Consider the following 22967-nt stretch of genomic DNA (forward strand, 5'->3'; position numbering starts at 1 on the left):
GGGGCGGGGGCGGGCTGCCAGGCTGGGGAAGGAAGGAGATGGAGGTAGGGGAGTATGCAGAGGCAAGGTGGCCTCAGGAACTCAGCGCTGCTGCCATGGGAGGAAGGGAGCCTGCACCAGGCTTTTTGTTGTTGTTGTTGTTTGTTGGTTGGTTTGTTTGTTTGTTTGAGACGGAGTCTCATGCTGTCACCTGGGCTGGAGTGCAATGGCACAATCTCGGCTCACTGCAACCTCCACCTCCCAGGTTCAAGCGATTCTCCTGCCTCAGCCTCTCGAGTAGCTGGGACCACAGGCACCCGCCACCACGCCTGGCTAATTTTTGTATTTTTAGTGGAGACGGGGTTTCACCATGTTGGTCAGGCTGGTCTCAAACTCCTGACCTTGTGATCCACCCCCCTTGGCCTCCCAAAGTGCTGAGATTACAGGCCTGAGCCACCTTGCCCAGCCTGCACCAGGCTTTGTGGTGCTGAGCCAGGTTTGGTGTTCATCTCTGTGGTTAACACATTCTGAGGTGTGAACAAGCCTGAAGCCAGCCTGTGCAGGACTAGAGAGCAGGAGAGTTTTATCTCTGTAGGAAACAGAATGGACAGGGGCACTCTGTGTCCTGGGGCCCTGAAAGCCAGACTACAGCAGGTAGGAAGGGCACTAGAGCTCGGAGAGGACTTCCCAGTGGGTGCTAGTGAATAAGCATCCTCTCCAGGAACCACTCAGCACATCAGCTCTCCTCTCCTAGTTTGTGGCAAAGGCTAGTCCCCTAGAGAATGCACATAGTCCCAAGCTATGCCCATTAGGGCCACGCATGCCCTTCTGTAAGCATAGGTCCCTGAATCGACGAGAATCCCTCCAGGGAAGGAGTAGCCACACCATTTCTCCATGGCTGTCCATGAGACAAGTAGAGACATGTCAGAGAGCAAAGCATTGCCCTCCTCCCTGAGCTGGGCAGCCCAGGGCTGAGGGCCATCCAGGATGCTACCTCCTCCTGGGTGGGGGTTGCTTTGCTCAGCATAATCCTGATCAGTGTTTCGCCTGCCCCTAGCCACAGGGCCCCACGGAAATGCTGAGCAGGGCCCCAGGAGGAAAGCGGGTCAGGGAGTGACGCGGGTGAGCTGGGGGAGGTGGGTCACGGACCATATGTGGGTGGGGGGAGTAGGGGGACTTTCGGAGCAGTAGGAACTGGGAGAGGTCAACCCCTATTCCTTCCTTTAACCCCTGACCTCAGAAACCTCAGCCAGGACCATACCTCCTTATCCCTTTCCCAACCCACCGGGCCTCATGTCCCCACCCCAAGAGTCCTAAGGATCCAGGCTGACAGCCTCTCCCTCGCTCCACAGCCCAGCTCCTGAAGCCCCAGGAAGGCCCGGGAAGGCAAGGAAAGGCCTGTGCCTGGATGAGAGGGTCTAGAGTCCCAGCAAGATTAGATACCCCTCAGGAGTTTGCCCCACAGAATCCAGGAGACATTAAGGCCTCCCCCAGGCCGAGACTCTGAAAATTGGCTCCTGAATTGAGACAACCCCAAGATGGGGGTCCAAGATGGGGAACCTGGGGGAACTCCCCAGACCAAGAGGGAGCCTGAATACTGAGGGGCCCTGAAGAGGGACTCTCAAAGCCAGCGTATAACACAGAGCACATAAGAGGCTGAGAAGGCCTCTGGAATTGTTTGGCCTCTGAGAAGGATCTCCCTCCCCCAGGCCAAAAAACACTCCAGAGAGACTCACATGCCAAGGGACCTCCCAGACTGAGACACCCTCAAAAGCAGACTTGAACCGGAGAAACCCTCCCACCCTTCAAGTGGGATCCGAAGCCAACCCGCCTGGGCTTGAATCCTGACTCTGCCACTAACTAGCTGTGTAACCTTGGACAGGTTACTTAACCTCTGTGTATCTCACTTTCCTCCTCGAAGTGAGGATAATGGTAGCTACTTCATAAAGTTTTTTTTATTTTTCTTTTTGAGACAGAGTCTCACTCAGTTGCCCAGGCTGTAGTGCAGTGGCATTATCTCAGCTCACTGCAACCTCCGCCTCCCGGGTTCAAGCGATTCTCCTGCCTCAGCCTCCTGAGGACCTGGGACCAAAGGCGCTCACCACCACGCCTGGCTAATTTTTGTATTTTTAGTAGAGATAGGGTTTCACCATGTTGGCCAGGCTGGTCTCAAACTCCTGACCTCAGGTTATCCACCTGCCTCAGCCTCCCAAAGTGCTGGGATTACAGGCGTAAACCACCACCCCCGGCCCACATAAAGTATTTTGTGAGGATTAGATAATCCACATAAAACATTGAGAACCATTTCTGACACATAATAGTAAGCACTATTATGATTATGAGCATGATGATGGTGATGATGATCATTATCTACACTCCAATTTCAGCAGTTTGGCTCCTAAGGAAATTTCTGATTTCCTTCTGCGGATTGTGGGTATTTGCCTGGTGATTATCACTGCTTCTATCGTTTCCACGTATTCCCTAGCACAAGATATACGTGGTGTCTGCAGGGAGGAGCGTGGGCATGGGGGTGGTAGGACAGCCCCCCAGGCTGCACCACACTGGGCATGGCAGTTGGCAGTCCACAGGGTGTCAGGTGGCACATGCCACCACCCCAGGCAGACATCCTGTGACTTACCTCTGAAAACATCCCTGTCCCTGAAGTCACCTGGCAAAGAGGGTCAGGCTCGGAAGGTCCTCAGGGGGAGGAGGAGTAGAAACCTGGCCTCAGGCTCGTGTGAGCTCCATTCCGGCTCCCCAACCAGAACTACCCTGGCGGGTGGAAACAGCTTTTACCGCGTGTGGCTGTCGCATGTGGTTTTGGAATTTTCCAACGCCCCCTACGATTGGCTGCCCCTCCCCTCACACCCTGCCCCAGGCCCAGATTGGCCACGTGGGGCGCCTGTCATCCTACTCACTGCACCCCTTGGGGGTGGGGTGGGGGGTTGTCACTTGGCCACCTGTGTGGTGCGGAGCTTAAACCCCCCAGCCCAGAAGCACTGGGGGAGAGTTAGGTGCAGAGCTTCAGGCTGAGGCACTGCTGAGAGGGCCTCGCCCCGCCTCTGCTGCCAGCTGCACCCCACTCTTGGACCACCCCCTGCTGAGAAGGACAGGGAGCCAAGGCCGGCAGAGCCAAGGCTCAGTCATGAGAAGTAAGTGAATGGGGCCACCTGGGGGCGGGGGAGCCTGGACCCCGTCGTCACCCCTCTGGAAAGGAGGATGTCTTGGGAGCAGTGCGAGCAAAGCTGAGTGCTCCTCCCTGGCAGGGTACGTCCTGGTCAAGGTCAAGATCTGTTGGGAGATGGGTGGAGCAGCCGGGGAGTCCTGCTGGCCAGGCGGCTCCCTGACAGCAGTGATGGTAAGAGGACTGTTGAGGATTTCCTGAGTTCCAAAAAGAACCTCCAAGAGTATCTGAGGTATCCAGGCCCCTCATTTTACAAAAAGACTGAGAGCCAAGGAGGCTGCATAGTTCGCCCAAGGTTACGCAGCTGGTATCTGATGGAGGCTGGTAATTACTAGGGGCCCTGAACGCACTCTCCTGGCTCCTGTTACAGTGTTTCCCTCTGTGCCTCCAGCCTGCTTGTGAGGAAAAGGAGGCCAGAGCCGTTGCTGTGCTCTGAAGCAACAGGACGGCAAGAGTCAACTGAGGTCGGCAGGCAGCAGGGCTCAGAAACCCCGCATCCAGGCCTTAAAGCCACCACGCTTTCTGCCCAATCCAGGGACATGAGGACTAGGTAGAATCCAGTCAGGGTGCACCCCGGCACATGCCTTTGTGTGTGTGTGTGTGTGTGTGTGTGTGTGTGTGCACGCGGTTCTCCAGGGTCAGTCCTGGAGTTCCACCCATTTGACGGGGGAAGCAAGGCAGTGGAGCTGGTCTTGGAAAGACCTCAGCCTCACCCTTTTCCTGGCTTGAAGCCCTGGGCCAACAGTTGGTGGGCAGATGTCTGGGGTTCTGTGCCTTCCAGCAGAGCAAGGGTGGGCAACCTCAGGAAGTCCCCTGTACTCGTTGTGAAGGGAAGCCAAGGTGAAGGAGGAAAAGGGAAGCCCCATGCCCCTATGGCTGAGGCCTGAGGCAGCCCCAGCTTCAACCTGGGGTCTTCCCACAAGCCACAGAGGGGAGGCCGAATTGAGTCCTGGAAAGACCCCTGGACTGACAGTGTAAGACCAGGCGCTTGTGCCACCTGTCACTGGCTGGCCATATAGACTTCGACAAGCCAAGTCCCTGGGCCCTGGTCTACCATCCGCAAAACAAGGGAGCTAAATTTTAAGATAAAACAACAAAACCAACTATGGAGAGTCTCGCAGTTCCAAAGGCCCAGGGCCAAGAGAGAGCCCAGTGCCCTGAGACAGGCATCCCCAAGGGTGATGAAGGAGTCTCAGCTCTCCCAGAAGTTAGAAGGAAGGGAAACCAAGGAAAGAAAAGAGTTCCACTTCTGTGGTGGGGACTGAGGCCACAGTGCAGGCATAGGAGCTGGAGTGGATAAGGAGGGCTGGGGAGAAGAGCCAACAGCTTCCACACAGAGGAAAGGGCCCCTTGGAACTTCAGTTTCCCTTCTAGCTTCTCTCTATTAGCAGCAAACGCTGGCAAACTGGTCTTCCCAGAGAGGGCCCCTAATGAGCAAATCAACCCTGGGATGAAATGACCAGGTGTGCTTCCAGCCCAGCAGCAGAGCAGGAGTCCCCAGCAGGGGCTGAGGGAGACACTTGGCCAGCTCTTCATTATACCTACCCCCACCACACACACACAGCCCTATCCAGGCTGGGAGGTAGGAGAGAGGGCCTCCTCCGACGAGGGGGTCAGTGCCACTGGTCCTTCTCACTTTGACATTTACGGGTATCTCATAGCCCCAAGTTATCTGACCCCAGTGAATGCCAGCCACCACCAGCCCCTCCAACCACCGATGGCGAGAGTCAAAGCACGTGGGGTTTGGGACTGTGACACACCCAGAGACCAAGGGCCTGGCAAAAGGAACAGAAACAGATCAAGAAATAAGGAGAGATGCAGAGGCCCAACTCAAAGGGCAGGTTTCTGGAACACCTGAGGAGAGAGTAGTGTCCAGCTGGAGGTGTGGATGGAGAAACACCAGCAGAGCCAAACATATGGAAGTGCGGCTGGGCGCAGTGGCTCATGCCTGTAATCCCACTTCGGGAGGCTGAGGCTTGAGGCCAGGAGTTTGAGACCAGCCTGGACAACAAAGTCAGCCCCTGTCCCTACGAAAAAAATTTTTTTAATTAGGTGGGCATGGTGGTGTGTACCTGTAGTCCCAGCTATTCAGGAGACTGAGGCAGGAGGATGGTTTGAGCCCAGGAGTTCAAGGCTGCAGTGAACTATGATCAATGTCACTGCACCCTAGCTTGGGTGACAGGGTGAGACCCTGTCTCTTAAACAAACAAAAAAACATGAAGGTGTGAAGCCCAGAAACAGAGCTGAAGTGCAGAAGATCACAAGGCACATAGACACAGGGAGAGGCGGAGAGAAAAGATAACTGGCAGTAAAGGGAAGACAGGGAGACACAGGGTCTAGGAAAGTGGTAAGGGGGAAGTAGGGTGGCTCTGACAAGGATGGCACCAGTGCCCTGCCATCCGACCTGCTGCTGTCAAGTGGAGAGAATGTGTCTGTACGCCAAAGAGACTCCCAGCCAGCCAGAGGGAGGGTAGCCCAGACATCTTCCCCTAAGGGCATGGCCAGTGTGGCACCAATAGGCACTTAGGCCCTGGCATTTGGCCTGGATGGGGAGGTGGGAGGCCGAGGGGTGCGAGATCACTGTGAGCTGGTCTTTCTTAGGTTTGGTCATGATCATGAGGAACAGTGGGCCAGGAAGGACTCCAAGTCCCCAGGGTACACAGATATCACCCTGAGAGCCCAGGGTCATCTGAGGACTCTGTGAAGGGCTTCTTCCTTCCTTGCATCACTCCAGCACCCTTCTCTTTCCCCATCTTCCCATTCCTAACAGAAATACCAAACCCCCGAGCCCAAGGCGCTAGACTCTGAAAAGACTCAGCTTGTCCCAGCAAAATGAAAATATGTGGTCCCTACCAGGAACTCCTCCCCATCCCCTGCCTCTGTGCTGCTGACTCAAACTAACAAGTAACAGGACTTTCTAAGGGCTAAGGGCTCTCCCAGGCAGGCAGCCCAAGGCCCTTGCTCCAGTTCTCATATGGCTAGTCCTTTCTGAGGTCTCACCTTCACGCCTGCTGCTGCAGTGCAGCCCCTTCCCTGGGGCTCTGAGGCTCAGAAAGGATGGAGATGTCTATTTTGGAGGAGGGACAGTGACAAGGCAGGGCCTCAGGGTCAGAGCCAAGGTCTTTCTGGGTCCACTACACTCCTGGGCAGCAAAGGTGCTCTGGGAAAGGGGACAGACGGCCCTGGAGGCAGGGAAGGCGCCGATGGTAACGTCTGGGCTCCCACTCGCCAGAGCTTCCTCCTGGTGATTCATCCCCTCCCCCATTCACTGGTTGTTTTCACTCGCCTTTCTCCAGTCCCAGACTGCGGGGGTGGCGGAGGCACCAGGAGGGGGGGTTTCGGGTGGCTGGCTGGCTGTCATTCATGGCTTTTCAAAACCCCAGACTCTCCCTCGCCCACCTGAGTTTTAGCTTCACTATTTTCTCAGCCCTAGGATCTGGGTGTTTCAGCAGAAAATTCTCACCAGGAGCTGCGGGGAGGGCCCTGGCCTGGGCTGGGGTAGTGTTCACCAGGTAGAACCACTTCTTCCCCGGCCCCCATCCAGCCCTCCCGCTCCTGCTCCCCTGTGGTGGCACCCACCACCTTGGTTTCCAGCTTTGCAGAAGCTGGGGGAACTGAGAGCTGAGAAAGGAGGGAGGCTGGTGACAGGTTGGGGTGTGCAAGGGACCCCTGCCCAGAGCTGTGGTCTCAGTGGGGATTGAGACAGAGAGTTCTGGCTGTGGGGAGAGGAGGAGCCTAAGCTAAGGAAAGAGATGTATTCCTCTTTCTCACTCACTCATTCATTCTGCAAAGAGAGGCATACCAAGATGTATGGAAACCTAGTCTATACGCTAAAGGGGCTGTGGTGTTCCCGAGGAGTCCCCCAGAACCCTGTTGAGATATATAAGTCGTCCCACTTGGCCTTGGAGAAAGGGGTAAGGGCAGGAGGAGGCTGGGACCTCAGAGGATGAGTTAGGACAGAGAGAATAATATCTCTTGGGATCTTTATACAAACAGGAGTCCTGGCTTTAGTTCTGTGGGTTTCCTCTGTGAATTCGGTTCCTAGACCACCACACTCACCTCACACTTTTTCCCCTACAGCCAATAACCATGTCCTCTACCCAGGTCTCCGGTGTGCATTTGGGCGTCTTATCCTCGTAGGGTATGTAGCTTAAGCCTTGAGGGCACTGGCTCCAGGATTACAGAGATCTAGGTTCAAATGCCAGATCTGCCACTTCTGGCTGTGTGACCTTAGTCAAGCTGCTTACTCTTTCTAGGCCTCAGTTTTCTCGTCTGTAAGATGAGGATGATACTAGCAGGGCCTACTTCACAGGGTTGTTGTGATCATTAAATGAAAATGCATGTAAAGCCCGGCACAGAGTAAGAATTCAGCCAATGCTTATGTCTATCATTATCCTTTCTCCTTAATCAGTATCCACTGGAGAAAAGGGAGAGAGAAAGAGGAGAGGAAAAGGCCCAGCTCTAGACTGATGAGGCACCAGGAGGAGATGCGGGGTTCCTCTGTGTGAACCCATTCTGTACCATGATGGTTGGGGGGTGGTGGTTCTGGGGTTTGAGGGGAGAGATCCCCCTGGGTTGCAGCCCCTCCCCTGCTCCTACCACTTCCTCTCAGTGGCATAGGGCACCTGGACGGGGCCTAGGGTTGGCTTCCTAAGCTGGCACAGGGCCAGGCTCTGGAAGTACTCAAAGAGCACTATCACTGAATCTCGCAGCTGTGAGAGGCTCGATTAGAGGAGGATGGAGGACTTTGCCTCTACCGTATTTCCCCTCATAGGAGGAGCTACTAGGATGCTCCTGGGGATACTTCAGTCTCTAAAGCAATCCAGAGGAGATTCAGGTTCTTTTTCTAGTATTGTCTCACAATGAAGTTGTAGAGGTCACACTGGATGGCAGAAAAAATACAAGAATGAGCTCAGGAAAAGATCGCCAACCCTGGCCCCACTTCCTGGAAGGAGCAGCCTGGCAAAAAGGCTGGAATAGGGACTAAGTTCTTGCTACTAAAAGTATAGGCTGAAGACCAGCAAGCTTAGGCACCAACTAAGAGCTGACCAAAGTGCAGAATCTTGAGCCCCACCTCAGATACCCAGGTAATCTTGTTTGAGATGCAAAAAGCCATAGTCATTAGATGTCAGTCATTAGATGACTTAAGGAGCTGGCGTGTGCATTTGGGCATTTGTCTCTCCTTTTGGAAGCATGTGGAATTGGAGCTTTCTTTTGGAGAAAGCTCTCTCTCAGGAGAGAGCTACAGTGAGAGAGCTGCAGGTGAGATGTAAAGATCTTTCCAAGACAGCAGACGAGGGTAGAGTTAGGGCTGCCATGGGAGCAGTGGTGCAGGGGCTGGCTCGAGGTTCCTGACCTTTGCTTGGCTCTAGTTCCTGGCACTGGCAGGCCCTTAGATGGTAAGTTCCTGGCAGACCTGGCTCCTGGGCAACAGTTTGAGTAATCCTGTGATTACTCAGCTCCTTCTCCCCAATCTGAGTTCCCACCACCTGCTGCTTCAGGGACGTGTCTCCCAGGGGTAGCTTTTGAAGGTGAGTTATCATCAGAGGTGTTTTCAGCTCCTCTCACCAACCCCCAAGTCTACCAGCCCCCTTCCCGTTCTCCCCCACCCCTTCTCTACAAGTAACACACACATTTATGTACACAGCACTGGTACTTTCTTTCTGAGGTTTGGGTAGATGGCATTGAAGGGAGTGCAGGTGGCAGGGGAAGGAGGGGGTAGCAGGACTGGAGGGCCTGAGGTGCTGAGGGGGCTATGGGTTGGGCAAAGGCCAGGATACAAGCGTGAATTTTCTGTGTTTCAGTGTTTCCGCAGCCATCTCTCCATCCCTAAGTCTATGTCTCTGTTTTTCCTGGTCCCAAACCTCTTGGTCTCTCTAGCTCAGTGAGGGTAGGGGGTCTGACATTCCAGCTCAGAGTCTTTGGCCCTGTGTGCCTGTCTCACTGGGTATTTCTGTCTTGGACTGGGAGGATGGAGGATGGGCTGACCGGGTGACTGGAGTCCAAGGCTTTGGTGTCCCCCAAACATGGGTATTTGTGAACGGGGTCCTTGACTGGCCGTATCTTCCTGAGAAGGTCAGGGTCTTGGTGACACTGTTGTGAGGTTCCTAGGGCCAGGAGCAGCAGTGGGTCAAGCATGGGGCAGGGAGATGTGTCTGGGGTCACCCATGTGGTCAGCACACACACGCACACGGATGTGGGTCTTGGAGAAGGGAAGAGGCAGGGAGGCCTGTGGTTGACTGCTGGGCCAGAGCCCGAGTTCCCACTGTGGCTTGGCCTAATCTCCCTCCCGCTTACTTTTTTGGGTGGCCTACGTTGGTTTCTCCCATCTCTGGTCTTAGGCCACTGAAAAGAGAGATGCCGCAGTGTTGAAGGGGGAGGTGTTGGGCAAGAACAGAGTCCACAGGGCCCGAGTGCTCCTCCCAGCCTTACCAGACCCACTGGGCTTCTCGGCCTCACCTCTGCTCAGGAGTAACTTGAATACACAGTGCTTTCCATGGGTGATGTCATTTCATTACTCTCTGTTACCTACAATCACCCCATGGACAGGCAATATTTTTATCCTGATCTTGCTGACAAGAAAACACAGGTCGAGAGGGAGAATCTAAGTGACTGGAAGTACGAGTGCCCCCACATTTTCTGCCCCCGTTCCAGACACCAGTGCCCTTTTATTCTCTCTTCCCCTCCACGCATTAAAATCTGCTCTTAATTTACTGGAAAGAATCTGGAAAGCTCACTTACCGCCTGGTCCTGGGGGGACCACAGCTCACAGCGTGAGCACTGGAAGCTTGCTACCGGGCAGGCACGTGTGGCTGGGGGTTGGGGGAGGAATCAAGTGCTAACGAAGGGATTTCGGATACCCATATGCCCTGTCCTCGTCAGGGGCAGCTACTGCCTCTAACTCACTTCAAGGCTGACCTGAGGGATGATGGTTTAAGAATGATGGAAATAATATTTTGGGGAATGGCGGGCAAGCCGTGGTCTCTCTGCCCACTTCACATCAACAGGCCCTACCTGTGACCAGCATCCAGGCCAGGGACTGGAGGTGAGCTCACAGCAATGTGCATTCGCCCTCCAGAGAGGCTGCCACTTCTTTTGCCCCTTTGGTGGGAGACATGTCATAGATTAAAAGGGGCTTTGGCCCTTCTCTTCACTTTTCTGGCCTGCCCTGCCCCAGGGCTCTCCACTCAGAGGGGAGGCAGCAGGTCAGTGATGGCGGAAAAGAGACGCATATGCTCCGGGAAATGTTAAAAAAAAAACAAAAAACAAAAAAACCCTACAGTAACCAGGGATCCCAAGCTTTGCCCAACTACCTTTCAAGGAAGAGCTGGGAGAAGGCCTCCTTGAAGCTCAGCAGAGAGCTGTGGACATTGACAGGGACAGGGCAAAGCAGAGATGAGCCTAGGGCTAGCAGCGACTGGGGAAGGGAAGCAGGTACAGGTTACAGTGAGTTCAGTGGGAGAGAGAACCTGGGGTCCTAGTGCCCCATGAGCAGATGCTAACATACAAACATGCACGTGTGGACGCAGGAGTAACCAGATATTTCGTAGGCTCACAAATGACACGTACTTTTCATGCATATGCACACGCACAAGCACGCCTTCAAACATACCCACTGATATGTGTACCCCAAAAGACAGGTACACAGAGCAGCATAATGGAAAGTTCGGGGGAACTAGGATATAGACCCAGCTCTCAGGCAAACTAGCCTATGACCCTGGTCCAACTGCCTTGCCTTATCTGGCCTAGTCCTTCATTGGTAAATGAAGAGGTTGAATGAGATGGTGTCTAGTCTCAGCCAGTTTTAACACTGGTGATTCATGTTCACACAAATGGATACGGATGCCCTTGTACAAACATAAGTGTTCACACTCAGACACACGGATGTACACAAAGCCACCCTCTCGCTGCTCTGGGGCCAAGAGCCTAAGAGCCCTGGCTAATTCTTTCCCTGGGCTCTCAGGCATCCAGCAGAGCTGGGATGTTGAGACCCAGTTTCCTGGGCTCCTCCCTGCCACCCCCTCATCCCTTCTCTGTATAGCCCCTCCCTGAGCCTTCACTGACTGGCTGGGAAGAGCTGGCATCTCTGCCTATCCCCCACCCCGGGTGTACCACATCTTCCTGCCATACCCTACACTCTGCCCATGGGAGCTGAGCCCCAGTGGGGGAGGGAGGCACAGAGGAAGCCCCTTGGGCGGGAAGCAGGTGTTGTGAGGCAGTGAGCAGTCCTATGTCCCAAGGAGGGAGGGAGGCAACTGGAGCTTTTCAACTCGAAGGGCTGAGCAGGTGGCCCCTCTGCAGCTGCTTTCTCTGCCTCCGTAGCACTGATACAACTCCCGGCCGCCCCTCAACACTCCCCTCCTCTGTGAAACAAACACAGCTTCCTCACATCCTTTGCTGAGAAGCATTTGGCATTTCACTTCCCCTTCCATTTTGCAAGAGGGAAACAGCAAGCTGTAGCTGGTTGGAGAAGTGGGGGAAGCACCAGGTACCTGTATCTGCAGCCCAGGTACATAGTGGTTGAATGCAGAAAAGGCTCCTGGGCTGACCTACTTCTCTTTCTCTCTTCCAGCACAAATTGAAGTGATCCCTTGCAAAATCTGTGGGGACAAGTCGTCTGGGATCCACTACGGGGTTATCACCTGTGAGGGGTGCAAGGTGAGTCGTAGGCATGTGTATGCATGCATGTGTGTGTGTGCACACTCACACACACACACACACACACACACACACAGCGTCTCCTTAGAGATAAACAAGGGGCTTAGTGGTCTTTGTTCTGACTCCAGGGATGATCTCCTGGGCAGCCAGGAAAATACCTGAGTAGTGCCTCCCTGGAGAACCCTCAACACTGGCAGGGCCCTGTCTTAAGCTAGGGAAATGACTGTAGGATAAATTGCAATTACACAAATAGATGGAGGCGACGGAAAACTGACAGGTCGCGGAATGTAGAAAAGCTGCCAGAGCTTGTGGGCTGGAGGCGTTTGTGAGTGAGCTGGGGCTGGCCAGGATAAGCAGTCTTGCCCTCCACCTGCTTTCCCCAGGGCTTCTTCCGCCGAAGCCAGCGCTGTAACGCAGCCTACTCCTGCACCCGTCAGCAGAACTGCCCCATCGACCGCACCAGCCGAAACCGATGCCAGCACTGCCGCCTGCAGAAATGCCTGGCGCTGGGCATGTCCCGAGATGGTGAGGCCAAGTCGACAGTCCCCTGGGGTTTTCCTGGTGTCTCCGGAGGGGCAGCCTGGCCTGCTGAGCTAGACAAGGCTTAACCTGCCCATCCTCTGGTCTGCTCTCCGTTCCTCCCCCTTACAACCCCTTGTCTCCTCCCCTGACGGGATGGATGGTCACCCCATCAAAGTTCTTTGGAGTCCCCAACTTTAGGCTTTGCTAGAACAAACCACCTCTTTCCAAGGTCCGATACCTCTTCATCTCTTCTTACTTGGAACGAATTCTCCTCACTCTGCTTCCCTCTGGCCCAGCTCCCATGCAGCTCTGGCACCTTCCCCCGCTACCCCATTGCTGTAGTTCTAGCTCTATCTCCCTTCCTAGTCCCCCATTCCCATACTTGGACACGGGACTGTGGCCAGGAATGGAAACAGAATTGGCCTGAGAACAACCAGAGAGTGGTCATGGGGGAGGGCTGGTGTGTCCCTGGTGCCTTATCCACCCTTCTCACCCACCACCTCCTCACCGGTCCCCCTCCGCACCCCCACCACAGAAGGAGCCCAGGGTGGAGCTGGGGGGGCATGAGGTGATGAGGAGCCAGAAGGAGCCCGTCAGCACTTTTCAGTGCCCAAAATAACAAAGCAAAAGGAAGCACGCAGGGGTGCAAAGGGGCAGGCGGGGCGAGGGGCTGTGCCCCCACACCTGGGAGGGGTGGCGGGGGGAGTAAAAAGGCAGGAAAGAGAGAGCAGAAGAGGATGTTCAGAAACAAGCCGCGGAGCCCGGATTGGGCTGTGGTGAGTATCTAGGTCACCAGGGAGCCTGCAGGCCTGACCACAGGGAGACCTGTGTTCTCAGCTCTCCTCTTCCTCCGACCCTCCCAGAAAGGCGAGGTGACCCCAATACAGCCTGAGGCCCTCTGCGCGACCACCCCCAGCCCCAATATCTGGAGGCCAGAATCCCCAGCCTAGACTCATTGCTGGAATTTTGCCATGATTCAAAGCTGATTTAGAACTTAGAAGATTTTGCTTAGCAGATTGAAATGGCAGGCTGGACAGACCCCAGAAGCAAACAAGAGTGAGAGGTGGACGGAGTCTTGAGCATAAGTTCCCTAAAGGCTAGAAAAACTGTGCCTGGAGTCAGTCATTCAGAGAGCAGCAAGTTAATCCTTTAATGACCAAATGCCTGCTGCCCCTGCCCTGTGCCATGTTCTCCTGCCTCATAAACCCCTGGTCCCTGGACCTCTTTCAGCTGTCAAGTTCGGCCGCATGTCCAAGAAGCAGAGGGACAGCCTGCATGCAGAAGTGCAGAAACAGCTGCAGCAGCGGCAACAGCAGCAACAGGAACCAGTGGTCAAGACCCCCCCAGCAGGGGCTCAAGGAGCAGATACCCTCACCTACACACTGGGGCTCCCAGATGGGCAGCTGCCCCTGGGCTCCTCGCCTGACCTGCCTGAGGCTTCTGCCTGTCCCCCTGGCCTCCTGAGAGCCTCAGGCTCTGGGCCCTCCTATTCCAACAACTTGGCCAAGGCAGGGCTCAATGGGGCCTCATGCCACCTTGAATACAGCCCTGAGCGGGGCAAGGCTGAGGGCAGAGAGAGCTTCTATAGCACAGGCAGCCAGCTGACCCCTGACCGATGTGGACTTCGTTTTGAGGAACACAGGCATCCTGGGCTTGGGGAACTGGGACAGGGCCCAGACAGCTATGGCAGCCCCAGTTTTCGCAGCACACCGGAGGCACCCTATGCCTCCCTGACGGAGATAGGTGAGCAGCTAGGGGGAAGGGAGAGGGTGGTAGAAATGAGGGAGGGGTTTCCACCAGCACCCTATATCAATCAAACATGAGCCTGAGGGAATTGAGGGGTCCGGATGAGGGGCAGAGGGAGGAGGTGGAGCAGGATAGGCCAGGCTGAGAAGTGCCCTTGCATGAGTAGGGGTAGGAGCTGGCTGAGATCACACCATGCCCTCCTTCTTCGACTCCAGAGCACCTCGTGCAGAGCGTCTGCAAGTCCTACCGGGAGACGTGCCAGCTGCGGCTGGAGGACCTGCTGCGGCAGCGCTCCAACATCTTCTCCCGGGAGGAAGTGACTGGCTACCAGAGGAAGGTGAGGCCAGGAAAACTGCAGGAAGGGAACGCAGCCCACCCGCACCGGGAGAGCTCAGAGATGGCTACCTGCACACACTTGGGTACTGGGGCAGGGTGGCACATCACAGACACAGGCTGGCCAAAAAGCATGTGCACACCCTCTAGTACATTTGTGAATGTGTATATCTGTTTACACCCCAGCAGATGGATGAGCGCTTTTCCTTAGTCCTTGCCTATTAAAATTATACCTGGCCTTCATCCTACCTCCTCTACCATGCAGACCTTGGTGCACTCTCCTTCCTCCTCTTCCATCAACAATAACAATAATCAGAACCCTGATTACCATTTGTTAAACACCCCTTCTCTGCCAGGCATTGTGCTAAACACTTAACGTAAATTATCCTCAGCCCCTACCACAACCAACCTATGAGGGTGGCATTTATTCCTATTTTTAACAGACTGAAACTGAGCCTAGAGGGGTTAATAGATTTCCTCAAGGTCACAAAGTGGTGGAACCAAAGTCAAATTCAGATTCATCACGCTCCAAAGTTTATGCTGCCTTTTCGATCACACTCTCATGATACCACCTGCTCTAAATACACTCGCTTGGCACTTCACATTTGCTTCTCTAGGTTACTGAGATCTTGGGCATAACCTTTGTGGGGGAAGGGGCAGCAGTATGTCCTTTTCACCTCAACGAGATGTACATTGTTGGGGGGCAAAGCTGTATCTCATACTTTTTTGATTTTCTTACAACAGCTAACTCAGTGTCAGCAGCCGGTGGGTGCTCAGTGTGTGGGACTCACTGGCAGGAATCACCCTGAGTGCATTTGTGCTAAGACCAGGTTTTTGAAAATGCTAGTTGAGAACATAGGAGTTCAGAGCCTACCCCTTGCAGTTTATTAGGTGGGGCTCCAGGGCTCAGGACGATCACGGGGCCACACAGAGCGTACAGCAGGACCCTCCTCCCTCCCTGTAGTCCATGTGGGAGATGTGGGAACGCTGTGCCCACCACCTCACCGAGGCCATTCAGTACGTGGTGGAGTTCGCCAAGAGGCTCTCAGGCTTTATGGAGCTCTGCCAGAATGACCAGATTGTGCTCCTCAAAGCAGGTGCTCAGGGATGGGTGGGCAGGCCTGGGGGCAGGGGGACAGAGCACAGCACGGGGCAGAGCCAAGTGGAGGGAGGTGGCTTAAGGAAATCAGGGGGACAGAGTCAGATCCTGGCTTTGCCTGACACTGTCCCTGCATCTTCTCTCCCCACTGCCCAGGAGCAATGGAAGTGGTGCTGGTTAGGATGTGCCGGGCCTACAATGCTGACAACCACACGGTCTTTTTCGAAGGCAAATACGGTGGCATGGAGCTGTTCCGAGCCTTGGGTGAGGGGCAGGGAGAATTGAGAGAGAAGATTCTGATGCCAACCCCGGGCAAAGCTTCGTGACCCAGGGCACCCTCTTTCCAGGGCTCTGCTCTAAACACCATAAGGGCAGTGTCCTCGGGCACCATCACTCCAGCCACTCTCTCACTTTTCTCATTTCCACTCCAACAGGCTGCAGCGAGCTCATCAGCTCCATCTTTGACTTCTCCCACTCCCTAAGTGCCTTGCACTTTTCCGAGGATGAGATTGCCCTCTACACAGCCCTTGTTCTCATCAATGCCAGTGAGTGTTGCTGGGCTTGGGTGAAGGACATTCAGGTGGCAGGGGCATGGCAGATATTCAAGAAGAGTCTAGATCTTCAGATGTGGTTAAATCTGGGAAATAGTTTTAAATAGCAGAATGAGCCCTACTTAGTATTGCTATAATATAAAATGAGTTAAAATAAAGATTCAGAGGACTCTCAGAGAGGGACAAGAGCAGCATAATGTGGGGTTGTGGGAAGTGGGGAGAAATGTGGTTGAGAGGAAATGAGCCACTTTCCTGATAGAAAAGTGTCTGATTGTTAGTCTATGGCAGTGACATCATTGTAGCACACATCAGAATCACCTGAGGAGCTTTAAAAACTATTGCTGCCTGGGTCCCACTTCCAGAGATTCCAGTGTACATGTGCTTCGCTACTTATGATGGGGTTATGTCCTGATAAACCTATAAGTTGAAAAATGGTAAGTTGAAATTACATTTAACACGCCTAACCTACTGAACATCATAGCTTAGCCTGGCATACCTTAAACGTGCTCAGAATGCTTACATTAGCCTACAGTCAGGCAAAAGCATATAATACAAAGCCTATTTTTAAATAAAATGTTGAATAGCTCATATAATTTATTGAATATGGTTCTAAAAGTGAACCGCAGAATGATTGCATGGGTGTTCAAAGTATGGTTTCTACTGAATGCAAATGGCTTTCTCACCAACATAAAATTAAAAAATAGTAAGTCAAATCGTCATAAGACTGGGACCATCTGTAATTGATCAGGGGTGCACTGAATTTTAACAGCCACCCCCAGGCCACCAAGACTAAGAATCACTGCTCTGTGTGAACTAATTTTAAGGCTGTATGCCTATAATGGGAAGACTCTGGATAGCCTATCCACTCCCCTGGCATGGAGTAGCTGGGCTGAGCCAGCTGAATGCTAAGTATTCCGAGAACCTAGGGAAGTGGGTCAAGATGCTAACCTGAGTTTGCAGATCGAGACTATCAGTCTTCTGGCTCTGCCAGTGAGTGGACACCTAAATATGCCCCTCAAACTAGAGATAAAAACTTTAAAGATGACTTCTGGGTATTTTATAGAATCAGGGCAAAAGTTAGCCACAGATTGCTGCAAGCCCCCTGGTGCAGGCCTGGGCACCTTCAGGAAGGCCACCTCCTATCGGGAGACTTTTTCATACATCAGGGAGCTCTTTTCCAACTCTTGTTCCCCCTATGACAGAATCTTAGTGCCTAGCATTGAATGAGCTATGTGGAATATCAGGTGACCAGGGAGAAGGTAGAGTGGAGTCAGGAGATCAGAAGTTCTCATACCTTTCATCTCTTCCCAGTTCTCCTTGTAGACAGTTAGCCAAGCCCAGTGTCCCAGAGCTTACCATCATCAAACCAAGGCACATACATGCACACACTCAGCAGAGAAGACCTCTATCCAGCACAGATGTCCAAAAAGATACACCCTTTTGTTGGGAGTTAACGTCCACCTTCTTTCTTGTTCTTATTACGGTCCCACCCCCTCCTCCAGACCGGCCAGGGCTCCAAGAGAAAAGGAAAGTAGAACAGCTGCAGTACAATCTGGAGCTGGCCTTTCATCATCATCTCTGCAAAACTCATCGCCAAAGCATCCTGGCAAAGGTAGGAGCAGTCCCTGGAGTAGAAGAGGCCAGGCCCATTGCCAGCTCTGTGACATCAGAGTTTGCGAGGGCCGGGTTCTGCGGGTACAGAAGAGGAAGTGCGGGAATACCACGCTCTGTTAGAGAACTTGCATCAGCAGTGGGAACTAAGGGAATGAACAGCTACTTCCATGTGCATGAAGACTGGAAAGTTAGAGAGCCTGGAATTGGGAGGGACCTCCAGGGAACAATTCAGTTTAATATAGCCAGCACTTACCCAGCACCTGCTTGTATAAGGCACTGTGGAAAGATACAGAGATTCGGTTGCTGCCCCCACCAAAAGATTTTAATCTGGTATGAAGAAGAGATCTGTGTATCACTAACTCTAACACAGAGTAGAATGTGGTATGTGATATAATAATAATGCAATTAACAGGGTGCTTTTGCTGACATGCTTTCTCATCCTCATGGCAACACAGTCAATAGGACAGGTGTTCAAATCTCCCTGTGTAGCAGCCAGGCACAGTGGCTCACACCTGTAATCCCAACGCTTTGGGAGGCTGATGCGGGTGGATCACCTGAGTTCAGGAGATCGAGACCAGCCTGACCAACATGGTGAAACTCCGTCTCTACTAAAAATACAAAAACTTAGCCAGGCGTGGTGGCAGGCGCCTGTAGTCTCAGCTACTTGGGAGGCTGAGGCAGGAGAATCGCTTGAAACCGGGAGGCAGAGGTTGCAGTGAGCCAAGATTGTGCCATTGCATTCCAGTCTGGGCAAAAAGAGCGAATTCTGTCTCAAAAAAAAAATCTTGTAGCTGTCAGGAGACTTCAGTGACTTAAATGAAGATTGAATCCCAGTGCCCTTTGTGCTTTTTCTATCCCTGTGTCCCCTATGTATAACTATAATAAGAGACACCAGAAAAATGTTATGAGAGTATAAAACAGGGATTAAAAATAATTTGGGGGTAAAAGGAGTGGGTCATAAATACCTCCCAGGGAAGGTGACATTTATACTAGGCCATGAATGACGTAAGATTTTAACAGGCATTCATGGGGGTGGGGCAGGCATTCCAGGCTTAGGGAACAATAGGAGCAAAATATATATATATATATACACACACACACACACACACACCCATTTCCTGGGGTCTAACCAAAAAAATGGATGGGATGAGTATGAGAGGCTGGGGATATTTGCTTTATGGGATTTGGGTGTGGGACTAGGGTACAATGAAGACCAAGAACAAGAGGAGCAAAAATAAGGAGGCAAAATAGTGCATACGTGGAGAATAGCTCATGGTACATCCTGACTAAAGCGTAAAATCAGGAGCTGGGATAGACCTATGGGGCAGAAGAGCACCAGATGATGAGCCTGAAAATTAGGTCAGGGGCAAGTCAGAGAGGACTTTCAATGCCATATAAGAGTTAAAGCTTTATTTCTAGGCCACAGGGAGCTCCAAAGGCTAGAAAAATGACACAATCAGAGCTGTTATTTAGGCAATTTACTTTGGAACCAGTATAAAGGAACCATTTATGTAATTATTCAAGCAGGCCTTTGCTATGTGCCAGGCACAGGGCTGGGTGTTAAGGATACGGCAATGACTTACACAGTCTGTGCTCTGAAGAACTTGAACTTTAATCTGCTACAGGATGGATTTGAAGGAGGAGAGACAGGAATCTGGGAGAGCAATTGGAAAGGAAATCTGGTTGGATCTGCTTTCAAAATACATCACCTTCCCTACTATTACCACCACTCCGGCCCCTACCAGCTCTCAGCTCTCACTTGGACTTTAAGAGAGGCCTCCTAACTGGGCCCCTGTTCCACCCTCGTCTGCCCTGTAGCAACCACACCACACCTACTCAGCACCCACGGTAGCCCTTTTAAAAATGCAGTCTCATCATGCCCACTCCTGTGGTTTTTTTCTTGCTTTTTTGTTGTTGTTGTTGTTGTTGTTTGTTTTGTTTGTTTGTTTGTTTGTTTTGAGGCAGAGTATTGCTCTGTCGCCCAGGCTGGAGTGCAGTGGTGTGATCTCGGCTCACTGCAACCTCCACCTCCCTGGTTCAAGTGATTCTCCTGCCTCAACCTCCTGAGTAGCTGGGATTACAGGGGTGAGCCACCATGCCTGGCTAATTTTTGTATTTTTAGTAGAGACGGGATTTCACCATGTTGGCCAGGCTGGTGTCGAACTTCCGACCTCAGGGGATCCGCCCACCTTGGCCTCCCAAAGTGTTGGGATTACAGGTGTGAACCACCACACCCGACCTTAACTCCTGTTCTCAGCCCTCCTGTAGCTGCCCGTCATGCTAAGAATCAAATCTAGAGTCTGTGTCATGGTCAAGTGGCTCATAACATGATCCCTGCCTTCTTTTCTCACCTGATCTTCCACTGTCCCTTCAAACACCCATTGCAGCCACACTTGCTTCCTTGCTATTCCTTGAACACATCAAACCCGGTCACAGGGCTTTTCTACCTGCTATTGTAGTCACCTGGAAGGTTCTTCCCCCAGTTTTCCAAAGGGTTTGCTCCATCTCTTCATTCGAGAGAGGTTTTTCCTAACCAGTAACCCCATATAAAAAGCTTTAGTTTTCTTTAAAGAACTTATTATCTGACACATTACATATTTATTTTCTGGGCCCCTCACCAGAATGTAAATTTAATCAAGGTAGAGATCATACTTTATTGACTGATATATCTGATATATCACTAGAGGCCATCACAGTGTCTAGCTCAGATTCAGATGGGTTCTCAACAAATATTTGTTGAATGAACAAAGGAAGCTATTGCCATAGCCCAAAAAAGCTCAGAATGAAGCAGTGGGGAGGAAGAGAAAGAATTCAGGGATCTTTCTATATGAAGGGATCACACCCTGCTGCCTGCTTTTCCCTGACTGCCTCTTTCCAAGGAAACTAAGCTAGGGGGAGGGAGGCAATGGCAGGCAAGAGACATTTTTAAGCCCCTTGGTTATAGAGGAGACTGCAAGAGATAAATTGTTCTTTCAGCTTTGCTCCGGTGAGGTCTCCCTGCCTCCGTCTGCTCACTGATTTCTGCGCCTTTTTCACCTTCCCTTTGGCTGAGTGCTGGCAGCGTTGGTTTGACTTGCAGTGTTAGGCGCCTGCTTAGAAAGTCTGTTTAGTTCAAAGAGTTATTAAGCATTTGCCATGTGCTAAGCATTATGATAGGCACAGAGGAGACAGGGAAAGAGAGACCCCAGCTAAGGAGCTGAAATCTAGGGTGGGAAGGCAGACAAATTGGACCATTTTCCTGCAATGTGGTAAGTGCTACACAGAGGAAAGCCCAAAAGAAGGACCTTAATCCAGATGGGGGGAGTTAGGGAAGTAGTCTTAGGAGAGGTGACACTAGAGGGTAAGAATTAGGAACAGGAAGAGGGAAACAACATGCACAAAGGCAGAGGCATGTGACCGCATACAACAAGAGTCACAGACAGTCACTCTTATAAAAGCATGAAGTGCACATTAGAGTCTTTGATAAGGTTCATTCTAGAAGTATCGGGAACACAAATTGAGGGCTTCACCCAGAAAACATTCACCTGTCCCCCACCCACTCTCGCTTCCCTCCAGTGTCCTGAACACACTCGTACTTCTACCAGTGGGATTTGGCTGGTTCCAAAGTGCCAAGTACATAAGGGGAAGGCAAGGAGGGTTGGTCCTAGCCTAGGAAGAATGAGTAGACTTCTTTGCTCTGAGGAGAGCTGAAGTATTGACCCTCCCTTCCCCATTAACCCATATCCAGCTGCCACCCAAGGGGAAGCTTCGGAGCCTGTGTAGCCAGCACGTGGAAAGGCTGCAGATCTTCCAGCACCTCCACCCCATCGTGGTCCAAGCCGCTTTCCCTCCACTCTACAAGGAGCTCTTCAGCACTGAAACCGAGTCACCTGTGGGGCTGTCCAAGTGACCTGGAAGAGGGACTCCTTACCTCTCCCTATGGCCTGCTGGCCCACCTCCCTGGACCCCGTTCCACCCTCGGCCTTTTTGTTTCCCATGAACCCTGGAGGGTGGTCCCCACCAGCTCTTTGGGAGTGAGCAGATGCTGCGATTGGCTTTCTGTCCGCAGGCTGGCCTGGCAGTGGGACAATCGCCAGAGGGTGGGGCTGGCAGAACGCCATCTCCAGCCTCAGCTTTGACCTGTCTCATTTCCCATATTCCTTCACACCCAGCTTCTGGAAGGCATGCGGTAGCTGGGATATAAGGACTTCTGGGGGACCAAGCCATCCTCAAGAAAACAGGGGCATCCAGGGCTCCCTGGATGAAGAGAATGCAACTCATTCAGAAGCTCAGAAGCTAAGAATAAGCCTTTGAAATACCTCATTGCATTTCCCTTTGGGCTTCGGCTGAGGGAGATGGATCAAGCTCAGAGACTGGCATTGAGAGCCCAGAAGGACCCGTATAAAATGAATCTGGAGCTTTACATTCTCTGCCTCTACCTTCCTCCCAGCTCAACAAGGAAGTGTTTGGGCACCCTACCCTTTTCCTGGGGTCTAACCAAAAATGGATGGGATGAGGATGAGAGGCTGGAGATAATTGTTTTATGGGATTTGGGTGTGGGACTAGGGTACAATGAAGGCCAAGAGCATCTCAGATATAGAGTTAAAACTCAAACCTCTTATGTGCACTTTAAAAATACACTTTAGGGGCTGGCACAAATCTGATTAGAGACACATATCCATACACAGGGGAAACACACATAGACTCAACAGCAGCCATGCAGTTCCAGAGACACATGAACCTGACACAATCTCTCTCATCCGTGAGGCCACAGCTTGGAGGAGCCTAGTGGCCTCGGGAAAAGTCCCAATCCTGAGGGACCCCCCAGAGATTTCCATGGTGCTCTGGTCCACTGATCTTGGGCCTGGGGTGATCCAAACACCACCCCAGCTCCAGCTGTCTTCTACCACTAGAAGCGCCAAGAGAAGCAGAGGTGGCTGGCACTGGTCAGTCGGAAGGCACGATCAGACCTTGGAGGACTTTGCTGGCCTGCCTGCTAGCCCTGCTCTTGTTGTGGAGAAGGAAGCAGATGCGATTGCATCACCCTGTCATTGGGCACCGCTGACTCCAACATGGAGGACACCAGGGAGCAGGGCCTGGGCCTGTTTCCCCAGCTGTGATCTTGCCCAGAACCTCTCTTGGCTTCATAAACAGCTGTGAACCCTCCCCTGAGGGATTAACAGCAATGATGGGCGGTTGGGAGGTTGGGGGTGGATTGTGTCCTCTAAGGGGACAGGTTTATCTGAGTAAACATAAACCCCAACTTGTGCCATTCTTTATAAAATGATTTTAAAGGCAAGAG

General features: G+C 52.5%; 1 protein-coding gene across 4 annotated transcripts in view; it reads left to right on the forward strand.

Moving 5' to 3' along the window:
• The window catches only part of RORC (RAR-related orphan receptor C), a 25819-nt gene extending 2855 nt beyond the window's left edge, over window positions 1-22964 (forward strand). For 2 of the 4 annotated variants that reach the window (XM_011973506.1, XM_011973505.1), the window contains 9 exons: window positions 11736-11821; window positions 12205-12346; window positions 13574-14086; window positions 14305-14426; window positions 15387-15519; window positions 15678-15785; window positions 15956-16066; window positions 17575-17684; window positions 21414-22964. In XM_011973506.1, the coding sequence (XP_011828896.1) occupies window positions 11736-11821; window positions 12205-12346; window positions 13574-14086; window positions 14305-14426; window positions 15387-15519; window positions 15678-15785; window positions 15956-16066; window positions 17575-17684; window positions 21414-21575 (1487 nt within the window). In that variant the 3' untranslated portion in view covers window positions 21576-22964. Of the gene's footprint in view, window positions 1-2963; window positions 3132-11735; window positions 11822-12204; window positions 12347-13573; window positions 14087-14304; window positions 14427-15386; window positions 15520-15677; window positions 15786-15955; window positions 16067-17574; window positions 17685-21413 lie in introns of those variants that run through there. The other 2 variants (XM_011973508.1, XM_011973507.1) reach the window with 2 other exon arrangements.
• Window positions 22965-22967: the final 3 nt, after the last annotated feature.

This window comes from Mandrillus leucophaeus, unplaced genomic scaffold, assembly GCF_000951045.1.
Source record: "Mandrillus leucophaeus isolate KB7577 unplaced genomic scaffold, Mleu.le_1.0 Scaffold139, whole genome shotgun sequence".
Classification (NCBI taxonomy): Eukaryota; Metazoa; Chordata; class Mammalia; order Primates; family Cercopithecidae; genus Mandrillus; species Mandrillus leucophaeus.